This window comes from Acanthochromis polyacanthus, chromosome 23 (assembly GCF_021347895.1).
Source record: "Acanthochromis polyacanthus isolate Apoly-LR-REF ecotype Palm Island chromosome 23, KAUST_Apoly_ChrSc, whole genome shotgun sequence".
Lineage (NCBI taxonomy): Eukaryota > Metazoa > Chordata > Actinopteri > Pomacentridae > Acanthochromis > Acanthochromis polyacanthus.
In genome coordinates this window covers 3,364,791-3,382,048 of record NC_067135.1, presented here as the reverse complement: position 1 = coordinate 3,382,048, position 17,258 = coordinate 3,364,791, and the positions used below count along the sequence as shown (strand labels likewise).

Below are 17,258 nucleotides of genomic sequence, written 5' to 3'. Positions count from 1 at the left end.
TCACCAAAGTTCAGGAAATACTGACTAACACTGACATGGTGCCACAGTCATATCTGTAACCAGCTGCTATATCCTGTTAAAAGTCACAGCTGACACTTCCACAGCTGTTTTTCTGTGTTTGGTATAGAGGGCAATGTGACAATCATGCTAGCGTTGTATGACGATAGCAACCATGATGCTTTTTTGGTTCAGACTTTTCCAGTAGTGACACAAACTGGTAAAAATGTTGGTCCGTCCAATTTGGTATACAACCAAATTCATTCAAAGCCTACAAATATTCTCATTTGCATCAACTACAGCACTCAGTGCTTAATGTTACATGCTAAATATTAGCACAATGATGATGTCGGGTTCGTCCAAAATCCCATCCTGTTCACCATGTGGTAAACTGGTGATTAATACGTTTCCAAAACCTCAATTTCCTGCTCACTACTAAGCAAACTGTTGCATCCAAGTGGTGCCATTTTGGACACATTTAGCATTTAGCTGCACCACTGTGTGCTGTGCAGCTGCTAGAGTAGGATCATAAAATGAACTGACTGTAGCAGTTCACTTTAAATAGACACTAAATTGGCTGTCATTCTGTATGTGTTTTCATAAAAAGATACTGCATGTTGCAAGTATAATGTTACATACTGCAGCTCCATATTTGCTTTAATAGAAAAAAAAACCTACCCCCCTTCATTCTACTTCCAGCACACTAAATCCACCATGTCAACAACCTCAACCAGCAATGTCAGCAAGTGAAAAATAATTCAATATACTTTGCACCGTGAATCCGTTGTGGCTCCTGAGCTTTCATTTCCTTTGCAGCTCTGTTTTGTCTGTCTGTCCTCTATCCATCAACAAACACAGAGGGGGAGCAGCAATATCACATTGGCGGATGACAGACTAAATATCCCCAACGTCCTCATAATATACCGGAGAACCAGCCTGTGTGGAGTGAATGGTACCGACTGACCCCAGTGTAATCTGATAGAAAAACTGTGCTAGAAAAGCTTCGGGAGGTTGATTTTTAAGACGGAGGAAAACATTTAAATGGTCTTAAATTCTACTCTGAAGTTTCCTGTGTTGATTAGTAGAGCGTAGGAGGCTGTGTGGGGCTGGAATGTGTCGATTTGATAAAGCTGTGACAAGTAAATGCATTTAGATGTGGCCTATTGGAGTAATGTAACACAGAGGATGCTAGAACCTGGGTAAGAAATAGCACCACCTGATAGTCCAACAGGTAGATCATCAAATTTGTAGTCCTATTAGCCACTCTAGAAAGTCTCAAATGCTAAAAATGTGTGCTAAGGAAGGTAAGATGGATCAAGTAGACCTCAAACATGGCTTATCCCTTGCAAGACTTTGGGTACGACCTTCCTAACATGCTTGGAAAATGATCAGCTCACCTTGTAGATGCCGTTTCTTCCATAGCCGGGTAAAGATGCAGACTTATTGTAGGGGAAATCTACAAAAATGCAAACACGTGCTGTCATTTAAAGGCTTACACGCTGTTTCTGTACCTTCTTGTTCCTGCAATCGTCTACTCACTAGGCTGGGAGGTGTCGGTAGGCAAACTGCAGGTCGATTTGCGAGGATCCATGTCTTCTGGACCCATCTGTCCATCAATCTCACTCTTCAAAATCATCCAGCTGGTCCTCTACACAACAAAAGAGAGAGCGAGAGAGACAGAGAGGGACAGAAAGATGGAAAGAAGTGATGGATGATGGCAAAGTATGAGTTAGTGAATTAGTAAATGGATGTACAGTATTTGTAAAGTTGAAGAAAATGACTTGAAAACTAGACGGACATGGACAGACAGATAGAGACGCACACATACTGGACACTCAGACCCACCTTGCTATCATCACCATCCTGCCAGGATGTTCTAGAAGCTGTAAAACAGTCACATGTTACAGGATGTCATGGTTAATGTGCTGGATCATTTGCCTCTCAGCTCCACTGTGCTGCACTATTAACTCTTGTGTAAACCACCCCTGGAGCGTGACATCATCAGCTGCAGACGGCATCGGCACGGAGCTCCACATGCAACCGTTTAAAAAAGGTGGATAGCAACCATTTACATTTGTATCAACACTGTATCTAAAGGGCTACACAGTGGGAGTTTGAGCCATTGGTCACTGGAGCAAGGCATCTACAGCTCTGCTTACCGTAACAACTGTTACGGATATTCAGAATCTCAAGAGGATGATCTGACATATCATGTTACACCACCTTTCTCTTGACCAACACATTGCTCCGTCATCGGTTTGCTGTGAATAATCATGGTCCCCAATGGACTAATTTAAATCCTTCTGTAAGCTCTTGTCTTTAACATCATCACATCAGCAGAAAGTGTCCAACAAATTGGTGGATTTCTGCAACTCTAGCTGAGTTTAGTGACTCACCCCAGAGGATGAGCCCTTTCTATTCTGGACACTAAGTCTGTTCATGTTGCTGCACCCTTGAGGCACCAATGTAGATGTAACAAAGAAGACAAATGCGTCCATGTATGATAACGAAACTAATCATCCTGTAGAATTAATAAATCATGCACACACTCAAGTTACAAGCTCTGGAGTTAAGAGAGTGTTAGCAACAGGCTCCATACATAGTCGTAAAGCTACATTGGATGTTGGCTAGCTATTATTTAGCTGCACATTTACCACTGTGCAGTCTTTGTTAACTAAAGTGTGTTTAAAATTGCATATAAAACATTTTGCTCTGAATTTCAGACAAAGATGTGTGTTAGCATATAGAACAAAATTGTGTCAAAAATGTGTCTGCGTGAGTGTGTAACCCAAAGAACTTTGGTAACAGCCCTGTTATTGTGCATCTAACAGCTTGATCAATGGACCAAATTCCCACAAATTAGCTATAGCCCATTCAAATGTAATCATAGTTTACACAGTTTAAGAGTCGAGAAGCCATTTTTTTCCTTGGATGGAGGGAGGTATAGATTTTGGCAGACAGCACACTAATATCTACTTGAATGTAAACAGTCAAGCAGCTCATGAATCCAAAGGACTATGCCGTATGCAGCTGATTTAGTTGTCACATGTGATAAAGACGACTATTTTACTTGTGAGACAGAGGTGATAAGAGCTCCTTGGACTCCCGTGTTCGTGTGTTTTGGGTGATCCTGTCAAGCGCTAGACTGTATTTCTTCAGATATGCAACACACAGTTCAAGATTAACTGGAGTGTAGACTGATCACTTAGACACACAGACACTGATTAGGGAGGAAACAGTGATAGAAACAGTGACCGACACAACACTAATGCCACGATACAAAGTGATTCATGTACGCGACCATTCACAGTGTACACACAGACACAGCATCTCCACTAAAACCAACAAATGAGCTGGTGGGATGAGTGCAGACATGCATGAACAGGATGAGCAAAAGGACACCCACGGAACCCCAACCTGTTGGGTCCCAAATAGTTTGGATGATCAAAACTGACTATCAGTGTGCCGCTGCGTGAAATCTGATATTAAAGTTGGGGGTAATAGTTCTGAGGTGTGACCAAGAAGTTCAGAGTGTACTCCTGTTGTTTTTCATATGACGCTGCGCAGTCTACATTCGAACCTGTGTTACGTGCGGTTTTGTTGCCACTTGCATGTGCACATTTTGCAGTTTCACTACGGATCTGAAGGAGTAGCATCATATTGAAGTCTGTGCAGATATCTTTGAACGAGGCCTAACCCGGAAACAAAACAGCAGCCTTCACAGTGGAAGAGTCCACTGTCTGTAGAACGTTTACCGTGAATTTGTTCCCCAGGGTGCGATTGTCAGTGCAAGTTCTACTGCAATGTCCAGAGGAACTGAGGCTTCCAAATGCAGCAGGACCACAGGGAGCAGAGTAAGAGCTGCACAAGGTGACTACTTTAAAAGGAACGATGTTCAAATGTATATCAAGTGATTGATTTTTACAGGCACACTCTGAATTTTTAGATCGCACCACATAGTATGGATAAAACCTAATTATCCCGACTTTGTCTGGTGCTACCTCTAGACCCAAATTAAAGAGCTTCCTCCTTCCTCTGTGAGATACCTACAACTGCTGCTGGAGAGCCACATAGGCATTAAACCTTATTTACACCCTACTGTGACATCACTTAATACAGTGTTCTTAGCTAACTGCTGGACTGTTGTAAACACAAACTGCAATCTCCATCATGAAAGCTGGAAGCACTACACGCCCACCTACAACCCCTAGCTCCACGCCATTCCTTTGTAATTCATTCTAATGGGAGCACTGCTTGAGTTACCATAATTCCTAGAAACACTGGACTAATTATGAAGTACTTTCTGTGTGGTGAACCTTCAAACTCAAAGATATGTCATTTAAATGGATTTCTCTGGTATGTACAGTATTTCAACTTCTCACTGAAGCACCAGGACCAACAGACCAATGCATTCCAGTGCCGAATTTGATCTGTTAGACTTCTAACAATAGCTGCAATGTAGGGGTGTAGCATTAAGGGAAGGATAGCAGCTCTTTGAGAAGGGTCATAAAGGAATACCACCATTGTTTAGGTACCTTTTGGGTGCAAACTCCAATGTTTTGTTTGGTTTATTTGTCACTGCCCACCATCGGAATGTTCAACCTTTATAGATTCTGCACTGGTCTGTTAAGTTGTAACCTAGAGTGGGTGCAGTACTCTTACACCAGCATTATGCATGTAGATCCATAGAGTCTACTAGACGACTGGAGCCCTTAGAAGACAAGGGAGGAGAACTGGGATAAACACGGTGACAGGCGACATGCAACACATCGTGCAGAGACCAGACCAGAGAAGGAAGTGTTAAAGAGGAGGTGGACTGTACCATGCTGTTTGTAGATGGGGGGTTTTCTATAGATATTATCTTTGACCATAGTCTCTGAAGATGGGAACAGAGCAGAGAAAAAGAAAATGGAAGAAGCCAACATGGGGGGGAGAGAAAGAAAGAGAGAGAATGGAGAAAAAGAAGCATGAGTTAGCAGTTATTGAGGGATGAGAAATTTCTGAAGGAGCAAACGGGGGCGCAGTAAAGCTTGATTCAACACCAGACATTTGTCTTTTTTTTTTTATTATGGCACATCAGAAACATCAGCACTTTTAATAGTTTCCATGCAAAATATTCAAAATATATCAGTTTATTGTTTTTTGTTGAAGGGGAGGGATGGGGGGAGGTTATTTGATGCAGAACAGTTTAATGGCACTCAAAGAATAATATCAGAAACCGCAAAAGGTCCCAAGACGTTAAACAGGGATTTCAAATTAAACCATTCAAAGGGGCACCCATATTAATAAAATGACAATCACAACAATAAAAAAAGAAGATGAAAGTCAATTTAAGTGTTGCTGCATTAACTGTAGTGCTGGACGGAGTGCCTCTGCGGGATGATGGGGACAGTATGTTACCCCTTGAGGCTCATCTAATCCATCTTAGTGTCAGCGAACCCGGACAGGCCTCTGACAGAGATGCTTAGTAACAACTGTCACACATTAAGCCACAGCAGAAACATGACGCACTGTAAAACAACACATGTGGGTCATTTGTCTGGCTTGTTTCAGTGCCTGCCAGCATCTGAAACAATATCCGTACAAAAGCAATAAGACAATGACTATGAAAGCCATTAAGTGGATAACGATTGGCTGTTTTTTTTCCACTTAACGTGCTTCCAACACAAAAGGGGTCCCCCCCCCGCCCGTATGACTGACAGTGTAATTGTTGATGGAAACAGCATGTTGGATCAAACAGATTCTCCTCTGAAAAGTAATGAACGATGCACAGTTTAACGTCAACTCCCGTCCAAATGCGTTGTAAATATAATCTACAGGCGTAGAATCTCTTGTTGGATCACTGCTTTGTCAAATAGAATCTGCTTTGAAATGAGCAAATAGTGGAGCCACTGGGAATCAAAGAGCCCAAGAAATGTACAGAACACAATCCAAAAGCTAGACACAAGGATTGAGCTGTTACAAACTAAAGACGTCGGGCCCCACGCATGAACTAATAGCATGAACAGATTTGTTACCCAAACACTGCGCGTATGAGGTCTCGCCAGCTTCACCAGTGAGTGATTTAAAGAATTGTCTTGCACTCAAGATTTCCTTTTAGGTGCAAACTAACTTTCTTCTGCTGTTGCTGATTTCCTTTAAGTCATGTATGAAATGATTGGGAATAAAAGTTGCCCAACAAATGGAGCAGAACTGGTGGCTTTGCACAGATTTACAGGTGGCATTCATCAAGTCGAAAAAGACCTTTCACGGCACATTTGCTGAATTGGACATGTAGCATTCCTATGAAACAACCTTGTGGCAAAAAAGTAAGAGGTGAAGGATAGAATACAAGAATGTTCTGAAGCCCTATGGAACTTTTAAAGAAAAAAAAAATCCCACTTTTGACAAAAGCATCACAAGACCCTTCTGCAGCACCTGGAAAGAAGAAGTCTGATCAAAATTAGTTTTCTTTTAAAACACAGATCAAGGATTTAAGACCACGTTGATCGCTGCATCGGCCGACCTCCAGCGGTTGAGGTTTTAAGCTTGCTGCGATGATAAAGAACCATAGGGTTAGTCCAAATCAATTCAGACAGAATTCATGAAATATTTTCTTGCACTGTCTCAGATTTTGTCTACACTATACTTGTTTTTTTGGGACCCCAACTAAGTTCTATTCATACTTGGCTGGAGAGCAATACTAGCCTAGCCGTGCTAGACAACCCACGGCAACAAATTTAATTCTCTGCCAGGGTGGGTCTAGTTACCCTCCTTAAGGCTCGAGGTTGGATTCTCCTAAAACTGGCCGGACCAATCACCATGAAGTGTAGAGTCAGAAGGCGGGCGTAACGAAGTGAGCCGCGACGATTCTGACAGAAACAACCGGCGCACAATAAACAGTTATCTTTGGACTCGGCTTTGGCCACAGCCCTTAAAGATTTGAAGCTAAAATTCAACTTGAAAGATAAACAAAGGACGGCACTGAAGTGTTTCATTGAGAAGAAAGACGTATTTGGACTTATGCCGACGGGATATGGCAAATCCTTAATATACCAGTTGGCTCCGCTGGTTGGGAAGCTAATGGGACTTAGCCACAATCCGCCGACGCTCTAGGAACTATGTCTGCCTATTTGTTGCGCTGATTGGTTGTATACCTACCCAACTGCTGCAGAGTGATTTGAAAGACAACCTTTTAGCCCGCCTCCCTCCCTGTTGAGCGGCCCTAGACCCTTGTGCCTTCAGAAACATGGGGCTAGCGCGGCTAGGCTAGAGCAGTACTACTATTTGAAAAGACATGGATTAATCTTATAGTGTGTGTGGCAAATCCAGCAGGTACAACATAAAACTTTTAACCACAGGAGGTCAGTGAAACAGAGATTTTCAGCTTGGTGCTAAGGTATTGGTGGTTAAGCCAACTCAGTGTCAACTCGTTACTCTATAAAGTGTCTTATTTCTTCAAAAAGTTGGCAAATTATTGATGGAATGTTTGTTTGCATAATCTCATAGTTTACCCTGTAATCTACAGAAAGTGCAAAGAGAAAATTGCGAGCCAAGCTGTGCGGTTATAACCTACCTGGTATGTGGAAATGCCGGGGAGCAGCCACGTATGTAGAAGCAGATGAGGGGGATTTGCCATCAGAATAGGTGGATAAGCTGGGAGTACTCCGACCACTTTCACTACCTTCAGGTGTGGACGGATGTGAGAGGCAAAGGGAGAAGGGTTTGGGAGAGAACAAAGGGCGTCGGGGGCAAAACGGCAGCGTTATTGTAAGCACACTTATGAAGCTCAAACATGAAGCTGTGATAAAAATATTCAAGCCAGTGACTTGATGACCCAGCCATTTACTGCGGTTTTGGTACGATGTGAATCATCCTGTCGAGTTTCAGATTCTACCTGTTCAGTGTTGATAATGTTTCACACAATGGGGAATGAAAGCCCAAATCTATTGGAGATCTTGTCCTGGATCCATGAGTTTTACAGGAAAACATGTCAAGTTCTTTCATCACCTGACCAACAAACATTTGCACAAATAAGAATATTAGATAGCTTGAGACCAACAATCCTATACATCAGCTCAATCAATCAACAAAAAGAGACAAACCTATTAAGACTTGACCACAATAAACCACCTTTTCACGAGGGAATGCTCACGAAACTGTCTGCTTCCATCCCACAAAGTCTAAAAGACTGTGATGATTGACCAACCTTTAGATCTTGTGCTCTAGACCTTTTCAGAGCGTACATCAATGACATCAGGAAGATCACAAATTACTCCTGTAGTTGAGTCCTTTTCCTATCGAAAACATACTAAAGGACATCCAAAACTTGCCCCCTGTTTCCACTTTCAATGGCTAAACACTACTACTCCAGATGAAGTGGCACAGCTGCTCAATGTCCAACAGGTCATCAGCTCCAGTATTTTAAGTTCTTCCATGTTCGAATGAAAGTGTAACCTACAAATGTTTCAAAGTAGCTTTACCTCACCCCAATGCTGCAAAAGTCAATCATGAAAGCCACTGAAATTCATCTGGAACTTGAAGAGTACTCAAAAACAAACCAGTTTTTAACCTTATACTAATCTGTAGAACTTTGTGGTTTCGGAAGGTTTCCAAGAAATGTCAAAGAAAAGCTGCTGCTGTCCTTGAGAGTGCTTCGTTTGAATGATAAAACAGAGCTCGGCTTAAAAAAAACTGCACTCAACACTTAACTTCCACTTTGCTTTAGGGCCAACTGCTAAATACTTGCAAGTTTCTTAGCACTGAACCTCCCTGAAGGGAATGGATCTCTGAGACTTTGCTCTCATCACCTATCAGCAAACACCAAACCACAAAAATAAAAATCTGCACTGGTTTAAACCCAACTGTAGCTGTTATCCTATGAGTAATATTACATTTGTATGTTGTGTGTTTTGCAAATGTAAGAATGTAACCTGTGTGCATAATTTGCTGACTGCATGCATGTGTGTGTTGAGTATCTATGATCATAACCAGGGTACACCCCACTGTATTACATCACAGGCAGGCTGGGTGATGGAGTCACTGACACCCTTAATGCCAAAAGTAATAAACACTCTACATCCAGAGCTTTGAGGAAGAAAGAGAGAGAGAGAAAGAGAGAGATTTGGAGTGTTAGCTGATTGAACACACACTTTTCTCCGCTCAGAAAGGGAGGAATCATCGGCAGCGATCTGGATGCAAGTGGATGAGATCACCGACACGCACAGCAGTGCTGCGCCAGTCTGAGTGATCTGCTCTATATACACACAATCACACACACATGCTCATAAACACACACACACATACACACCGGGTTACTGTTAGTGCAGGTCTAAATGTAGGGCAGATCCTCCATACAAACATCTGGAGCTAAGGTAGGAGACTAAGGGAGTTGGGGAGGAGATGCATTACAGTTTATCTGAGAATTACACAAAAGTGAGGCCATTCATGAATCAAAAAACAAAAACAGGGTATAAAAGATGATCTGGGATTAGGGCTGCAAGTAATGACGCGTAGACTAATCGTCTGAGCACGATACGTCATCAAAAGCGGAAGTGAGTGCGCAATGCAACAGAAATCAGCGTCCGACCGGAGCGTGGAACACGGACGGACGTCGGCGCTGCATCGTGCATACATAATATATGCACGATGCAGCGCCGATGTCCGTCCATGTTCCGCGCTCCGGTCGGACGCTGATCTCTGTTGCATTGTGCACTCACTTCTGCTTTTGATGACATATCGTGCTCAGACGATTAGTCGACGCGTCATTAGTTGCAGCCCTATTTGGGATTATTAAGAAGGGTTCAAACAAAAGCATGCATTATTGATACCTGCGAGTCCCTTCTCTCAGCTCTTCATCAATCTCCATAATTAGACAAAACTGAAAAACCTGAGTGTTGCTTACAGTAAGTCTTGGGGACTTCTACAAGAAAACTCTGATGGCTCATTCAAACATTAGCCCGTCGCATGAAAACAAACAGAAACCACCAGGCCACACTGTGCTACATGCCACTGCAACTGGCAAGCAGGCCCCAAATTACAGCTCGGCATGTTTCATTCCACCATTCCCCCCGCTCTCTTTCATCTTCCCCATCGGAGAACTCCCTTCTCAGCTTCTCCACCCTGTCATGGAAAAAACTGCCAAAGCCCTGGACTGCGTGTTCGTGATTTTTTTGTGCAAAATGTTTGAGGGGAAGCTCATGCTGTTCCCCTCTCTACCTCCTCCTTTTTAATCAGGCTATTCTGAGAGTCCAGGCATGCACATGCTGGAAGAATGTAATCCTTCTGAAGGGTTCTGGATGGAGCTAAAATAGCATGCTTTTAATTCTACATGTGAACCTCATGGGGCCGTGAGAACTCTTTAAATTTGATTTGAAATTTTAACTACCATTCAAATACTGTCAATAAATCAAAATTTGTCCACTAAATTAGCACTTTTAGCACAATAAGCCTTCCGGAAAAAGGCATTTTTGTAAGATGGACTGTCCGTCTGACCTATTGCATCCTTAAATAGACTACTTTTGCCAGTGCATAAAGGTTAAAACCACAGAGGCATGATAAATAGATGATAATGGCATTGAGCTGTGTCATGAGGACCCTCGTAAACACAGATCCTCGCATATTTGATGACTTTTCAGCATTTGCGAGTACATCTTAGACAGTCTTTGTGGCCACTACAAGGGCATTAGTATGCAAGCTTAGTAGTGCACATGTATGGAATACATAAATGCTATCTGCTATGCATGTATAGGATAGCGTTCTCTACTCTTGTGGATTAGAAAATGTAGCATGAATCCAGCTGTATTCTTTCCATATCAAAGGTCCACTCAGGTCCTTCTGTGGACGTTCATGTTCAGTCCCAAACAATGCTACAAAAGCACTTGACAGCAGCGTGCAAGTAGATGCGTAGTAACAACCGACTGTGCATGTTGCGAGTATATTTACTGAATCTCACAACTGATTTATGGTAAAAAGTGTTGATAGCAAAATGATGCAGTTGTGAACTTTTGTTTTGAACGGCTCTTTTGTTGTAAAACTGACGGATGACAACTTTTACGGGTGTAGACTCTCTAGAGGCTGATCCGCTTGGCTTGCATTTAAAACTTTTCAGTACCTGGCAGCATCTTGGTTTGGGGAGTTGTTCCTAAGTAATGCATGTGCTGATAAGAAAATACTTTGGCATTATGTACTTACTTGGCATTGTGCACAATTGTCAGATACAAAAGTCTTCCCTAGTCATTCTCTGCCAACAATCCCACACGGTATCTGTTCATCATTCATCAAAACACAAAACCTGCTCTCTATTCCAGATCCATTTCAAGCATAAAAGCAGATAAACACCAAGGGGAGAACGTCTGACAGACGGCAATGAACAAAGGGGTCATTCAGGAACAACAGCAGGGTAGATTAGAGGTCAAAGGCAGGCACACAACTGGGTCAACAATCCGAACAGACAAGCACAAAAATGAAATCACCATCAACCGACCTTGAAAAGATAATGTCAAATATGTCAGGACCACACTCAGGCCTATATTGAGTTTAACCATGCACGACAACAACCACGTCCACAGACACAAGTGAACATTGCAAGCAGAATGAAAAAACTGTGTGGTCCTGAGAATGGACCTTGATGCCCCCCATGAAACCCGACGACACCACGATACCGGACAACAACATCACAAAACCTGGTAACCATTCCATTAAGGGGAGGGGAGACACAGAAAAGAGAAAGACTACTGTTGTCTTTACCGTTAGGAGGAGGTAAACTGAGATGCAGGGAGGTCCTAGGTTTAGGGTCAGGTAGGGGGTCCTGTTTGAACCCTGAGGGGTGAGGAAGATCAGGGAACGGGGTGAAGATGAAGCAAAGGGAACTGGTTCGGATAGGCCTTTCGGCAGGAGTTACAGCGTGCAAGGGGTGCTGTACTGGTTTGTGATGTTGATTTCAGGAATGTGTGATATCGTGAATAGCATTAGTAGTTTCATGGATTCAGTTCAAGATAAACCTTCATGAGTGATCAAACAGTGGTTACAGACTCGAATGCAGTGCACATGAGGACAGACATTCTGTTTCCCATTACGGCTCATGAGTCCATGGCGAACCGAGACACCCAAAAACCCAGAGGAAGAGCTTCCAACACATGATTAATTTGGTGCTTTGCCACAGCTCATGCCAAGTGGGGTCAGTTTGGTGGTCGTATCACAGCACTCCATTCTGTCGGACCTTTGATCTCAGTCTGGTACAGTGTGGACTGGCATGTTGCTGCTGTGCTGAAACCTGTCCAAAATCCAAGGTTCCCATGCTTCCTTCCTTCCTGGGAAACACCTTGGAAACCACAATGGAGCCCACTGGAATTACTTTTCAATTTTTGGTAGTTCTGGTTTCGATTTGACAGCAGCAACGATTCCAGCAACGCGTCCACGGTCTGCACTGGACTAAGTCTTGGCCTCGAGCGTGCTTTGATACCTCTGAAGTAAGGGATGTAGTTGTGCTGCTGCAGCATGGCCAGGGTGGTGGGGTTCAGGTGTAAAGACAAGCCTGCACTGCCACCTCCTGGAATGGGTGAGAACTTGCCGCCACCACCACCACTTCCCTCAGCCCCACCGGAATAGTACACAGGGAGGGAGGACGAGTCCCTGGCCCAGGTGGAGGGGTACTTAACACCACCCATGAGGGCTGGGGGCAAAGGGAGAGAACCGGAGTCATGGGCTTGGCTGCTGTATCTACCACCAAGATATACTTCTGGTCCTGGTTGTCGAATCAGATGATAGGAGACATGGTGAGTTACTGGATAAAACGATGAAGGTATTACATTTATTTATGGCCTCAAGGTGCTTTTGCAAATTGGCATAAAAGGGGTCATCGTATAAATGCATGAGAACAAATGTGTGGGCATCTTAAATCTTGAAGAGCCACCAGCATGCAATGACTCCTTGATAAATCATTAACTTGCTTTATTTGGGGCATGACCCCTTCCTCAGCTGCTATTTAGATGAGAAAACAGAAGCATTATATAAGGAAGGATATGTTCCGGTCATGTTCAAATGAAAGATAGTTTTGACCAAAAAAAAACAACTATTTTTGGGAGTTTTTGAGAGATGCTGATGCCTGCAATTTTGAGGTGCTTGCAGTTTCAAATTGTGCTTTCAATGCAAGACATTTACTTGTTTGATTTTCTGACCACAACAACAAAAGAATACATCAAAAATTGAGACATCTGGTGTGAGATTTGGGTTAATAAGCTGTTATTATTAGCCCAATTACAAGTTAATAAACTATTTTCTACTATGTAATAGAGCAGTTATTGACTTTAAACAAGAAAAACTACCCATCGGTGTCTTCCTACATTGGAAGATGTGCAGTTTTGAGCATTTAAATATGGCCATTGTTTGACACCACCATCATTTCTACGTTGTGATTGACGGTACTGTTAAACACTGATGCCTCACTATTCACCGGGGGTTTCAGTGTAACGGCAGCGTAATAAACACATTGTGAAATCGAATCTACAGAGGACGAGCGTGTGATTTAATTCTGGTTTTGGGTACGGTTGCCATTGGGAAATCTTTTCAAAATACAGAAAAGTGATGAATCATCTGTGACGCTTGCAGCAGATGTTTTCTTCTAAACATTACAGTCAGCCAGGGCTCCATTTTTTCCCCACCCTCTTGCTCCCTATCAGTCACTGAGGAGAAACAATGTCAGCAGCAAAGAGTATCTATGCACTGGAACGTCGTTTCTGGATAATGCAATCTTCAGCAGCAGTGTATGGACTGCAGGATGTGGCTGGTACCTTGCCGACTGTAGTTCTGGGGGGAACGGGACGGGGTGTAGCGTCCGTAGCCCCCCAGGGAGCTGTTGGAGCTGGGGCTGGAGGGCCTCCGCTGACGGGGCGACTTCTCCCCATCACCCTGGATACGCAAACACATACAGATAAAAACAAAAAAAATAACACAAAATCAGTACATTCTACCGTTTCAGTCCTTAATTACTGCATCAGACGGGAATGTGGGCAAAGCTCCACGTCTGATATGTTCTTAATGAGACGGATCAATCACGTTGCACACAACGGATCTGAGGAAATACGACATCATGGATAACACCGGCGTCAGGGGAAATGTGCTTATCATGTCCAAGAGCAGATCTGACGATTTAAAAGACGGATCAACAATTAGAAGAAAAGAAGAAGTTAGAAATTGATTTTCACACACATGCAAATCTATGATCACTACAATTAGTCACTTCTCCACAACAAAACTCAATTTTCTGGCATTTCCCTCATAAAAACATTACATGTTAATGGACACAAAGCTGTATTCTCATACTTGGAAGGGAATCCAAAGGGTGTTGGGTTGTGCAAATTCTGATTAGACTCAATTTTCCCCAAATGATCGACCAAAATGCACATTTAATTACCAGCCTCTGGTATTCAGCCACTATTATAATGAAAGTAATAATAATGAGGTTCTACAATTTGCATGAAAAAGGTCAAATTTCTCTTATCTGGTGAGTTTTGGCCATCACTCCAATCGCTAATAACTACATCGCACCAACCAAAATGGCTCTAGATATGCAGCTATACTTACTATCACTGTATTCAATCAGCTTGATTTTTCTGGGCCATTTTGTTCAGTCTTTATCAATCAGAAGACATATCCATTCCATTAGTAACCAGCTGGATGGATGGATTACCAAATGGGTCTACTTTGGATCAGACGCCTTTCGCTACAGATACTTTCTAGTGTGACTCTTTCATTCCATTTCTCTCGGTTGGCCACAATTCTTTTATCGTTTGTTACTGTCTGTCAGACTCCCCTTTAATCTTTCACTGTCGAGCCTATTGTTGTCTGCCAGACTCCTTGATTCAATCACTTTGTGTTCTTTGTTGTATTACCCTCTGTAACGGATTAGCAGCCATATGCAAATGAACCGCTATTCACCCTTATATTTACATACAACCTCCCTACTCTTTGGCCATCCCTTTAAATTGTGTCCTCTGCAAATGTTCTTGGTCTTCTTACCTTCACAGACTCATGCTCTGTGTTTTTAAGCCCACCGACACCAATAAACACCCCACTACAGCGAATTTTGAAGGACTACGAGTGAAATTTCTTCAACAAATCCTCATTTTGAGATGGTTGGGAACATTTGTTGATTGAAATAGCTACAGAGGGGGACAAAGTGTGCATAAAATGATAGAAATCAATCACAAATGTACAACTAACTCGGAGAAATGTCCACAACAACAACACAAAATGACTCCCAGGTCTTTACTCAGCGGTCCAAGCCATCCATGGCTGACTTCCTGTTTTAACCGCTATACTGTAGTGCAGTTTTTCTGTGCATTGAGGGATTGTTACCTACATTATTGTAGGTTTTGCCTCCAAAATCAGTGGTGTAGACAAACTGCTCATGATGCTACGATGCTCCTACATCTTGGTAGCTTCCTGGTAGGTACAATGTTGTCATATCTGATACAAACGATGGCCAAATCTACGAACTTAAAACATATTTATAGCTCCCAATTCACCTTAAAACATCTTCATTTCCTTCGTATGATAATACAGCTTCTTTGTGCACACACGAACACACACAGGAAGGCACTGATGAAGGCTGCATGACATCCACAGTAGGACAAAGTGCATCGTATTACCTCAGTAGGAGTAGGAGAAAGCAGCTGGGGGGACTGCAAATGAAGACGGGGAGAAAGCCAATGATTAGGACGAACTCATATGTGAGGATATATGAGTCAACCATCGGGCAATGATGTAAAACGTGAGGACATTCCTGATGAGCGGATGAAGTGGGTCTGAAGTACACGGTTCGGTTTACATGCTCGGGGCCGTGAGACTGTGATCGCATTGCAAAGGAATGGAGGTGATTGTGAGAGGGGAAAAAAACAAAAGACGAATGGCTTCACTGAGGGAGGGACAGCGAGGTGAAATACAAAGCAAAACAACAGGAGATGCTGCGAGAAGAAGTTCAGAATGAAACCTGCGAAACAAATCAACTCTACTAACAGGCAATTACTATCCGACTGATCAAATCACTAAGAAAACCCCCCACACCACATCTTCATCACATTAGGTCTCCACACATTCGGATTAAAACATATGCAATTTATATTCGAATGAGCTAAAATCATCCAATACGTTGGTCAGACCCCCAGTAAATCACATCAGGACAGAAACACTGAGAATTTACTGCAGAAAGCTTTCCCAGACATGTTTGTTTATTCACGGAAAAATGCCCCGTTTAACAATGTGTGCTCATTCATGTATATGTGAAAAACAACAACAAAATAACACATGAAAAAATGAAACATCTGGTGCAACACTTCATTTATTTATAATTCGTTTGCCAAGGTTATTGCAAAACTCATCATAAAGGGTTCATAAGGTGTCATTATTGGTCTAATTAATGGTTAATTAACTATTTTTTAATGTCTAGCAGAGCAGTTATCGACTATAAACTAGAAAAACTACTGGTTGGTGTCTACTTTATTTCATTTTTTTGAAATATTTCATAAGTTATTAGCTGATTTTTACTGAAAACAGATCTAAATTTCATCCAAGTCTTGTTTTACATTTTACACACAGTTGCCCCTTTACCCTCACCCTGCCAGGTCGAGGCAGATATCTGCCCTCCCTGAGCCTGGTAATTGTTTAATTGTAATGAAGGAATTTGGTGTTGATGCCCGATAGCTATTTGCCTAGAAGTTAATTGGATGAGTGGTCTTGGATGGATGAAAAAACTAAATTAAAGTGGACGTTAGCACATAATTAACATTTAAAAACCTACAGCTGTTTGTACTTAATGGCGCATGTCTTTAAAACATTAGCTTATAATAAGTTAACTGATATTAATCATTAGTTTCATCTTATGAACCAAACATTAAGGTTGTTGAATTAGAAAATGGCACCATAAGTGACAAAACAGAGGAAAGAAGAGAATAGATAAGTATTATCAGCAAATTCTGAAAAGTAAAACTACCAAATATATAGTATCATGATCACGAATTTAATTGCATATTACTGTATTATCATTTGACTGCTTTTACTGTAAGTGAATTTTGCAGCTCATAAGGGTATTGACCTTTGATTAACCATTTCATTTACTGTCAATTCTGCACCATAATTATTAACAACTATACCTTGACTGTGGAAAATTTCCCTCTGAAATGTTAATGGATATGTGGATAAAATGTCATTAAAGTACAGAAGTTGAGTGAATGAACCCAGTAAACGTCCACCACTGGAATAGAAGTGAGAAAGTTAGAAAGAAG

At 42.2% G+C, this 17,258-nt stretch overlaps 1 protein-coding gene across 7 annotated transcripts in view; it reads right to left on the bottom strand.

Moving 5' to 3' along the window:
* Positions 1-17,258, bottom strand: part of ablim2 (actin binding LIM protein family, member 2) — a 108,945-nt gene that overhangs the window by 10,896 nt on the left and 80,791 nt on the right. For 2 of the 7 annotated variants that reach the window (XM_051944055.1, XM_051944054.1), the window contains exons 11-18: positions 15,627-15,659; positions 13,767-13,884; positions 11,725-11,796; positions 7,553-7,660; positions 4,820-4,873; positions 1,843-1,880; positions 1,537-1,645; positions 1,395-1,453 (exon numbers count right to left, since the gene is read on the bottom strand). In XM_051944055.1, the coding sequence (XP_051800015.1) occupies positions 1,395-1,453; positions 1,537-1,645; positions 1,843-1,880; positions 4,820-4,873; positions 7,553-7,660; positions 11,725-11,796; positions 13,767-13,884; positions 15,627-15,659 (591 nt within the window). The remainder of the gene's footprint in view (positions 1-1,394; positions 1,454-1,536; positions 1,646-1,842; positions 1,881-4,819; positions 4,874-7,552; positions 7,661-11,724; positions 11,797-13,766; positions 13,885-15,626; positions 15,660-17,258) is intronic. The other 5 variants (XM_051944057.1, XM_051944058.1, XM_051944056.1 and 2 more) reach the window with 5 other exon arrangements.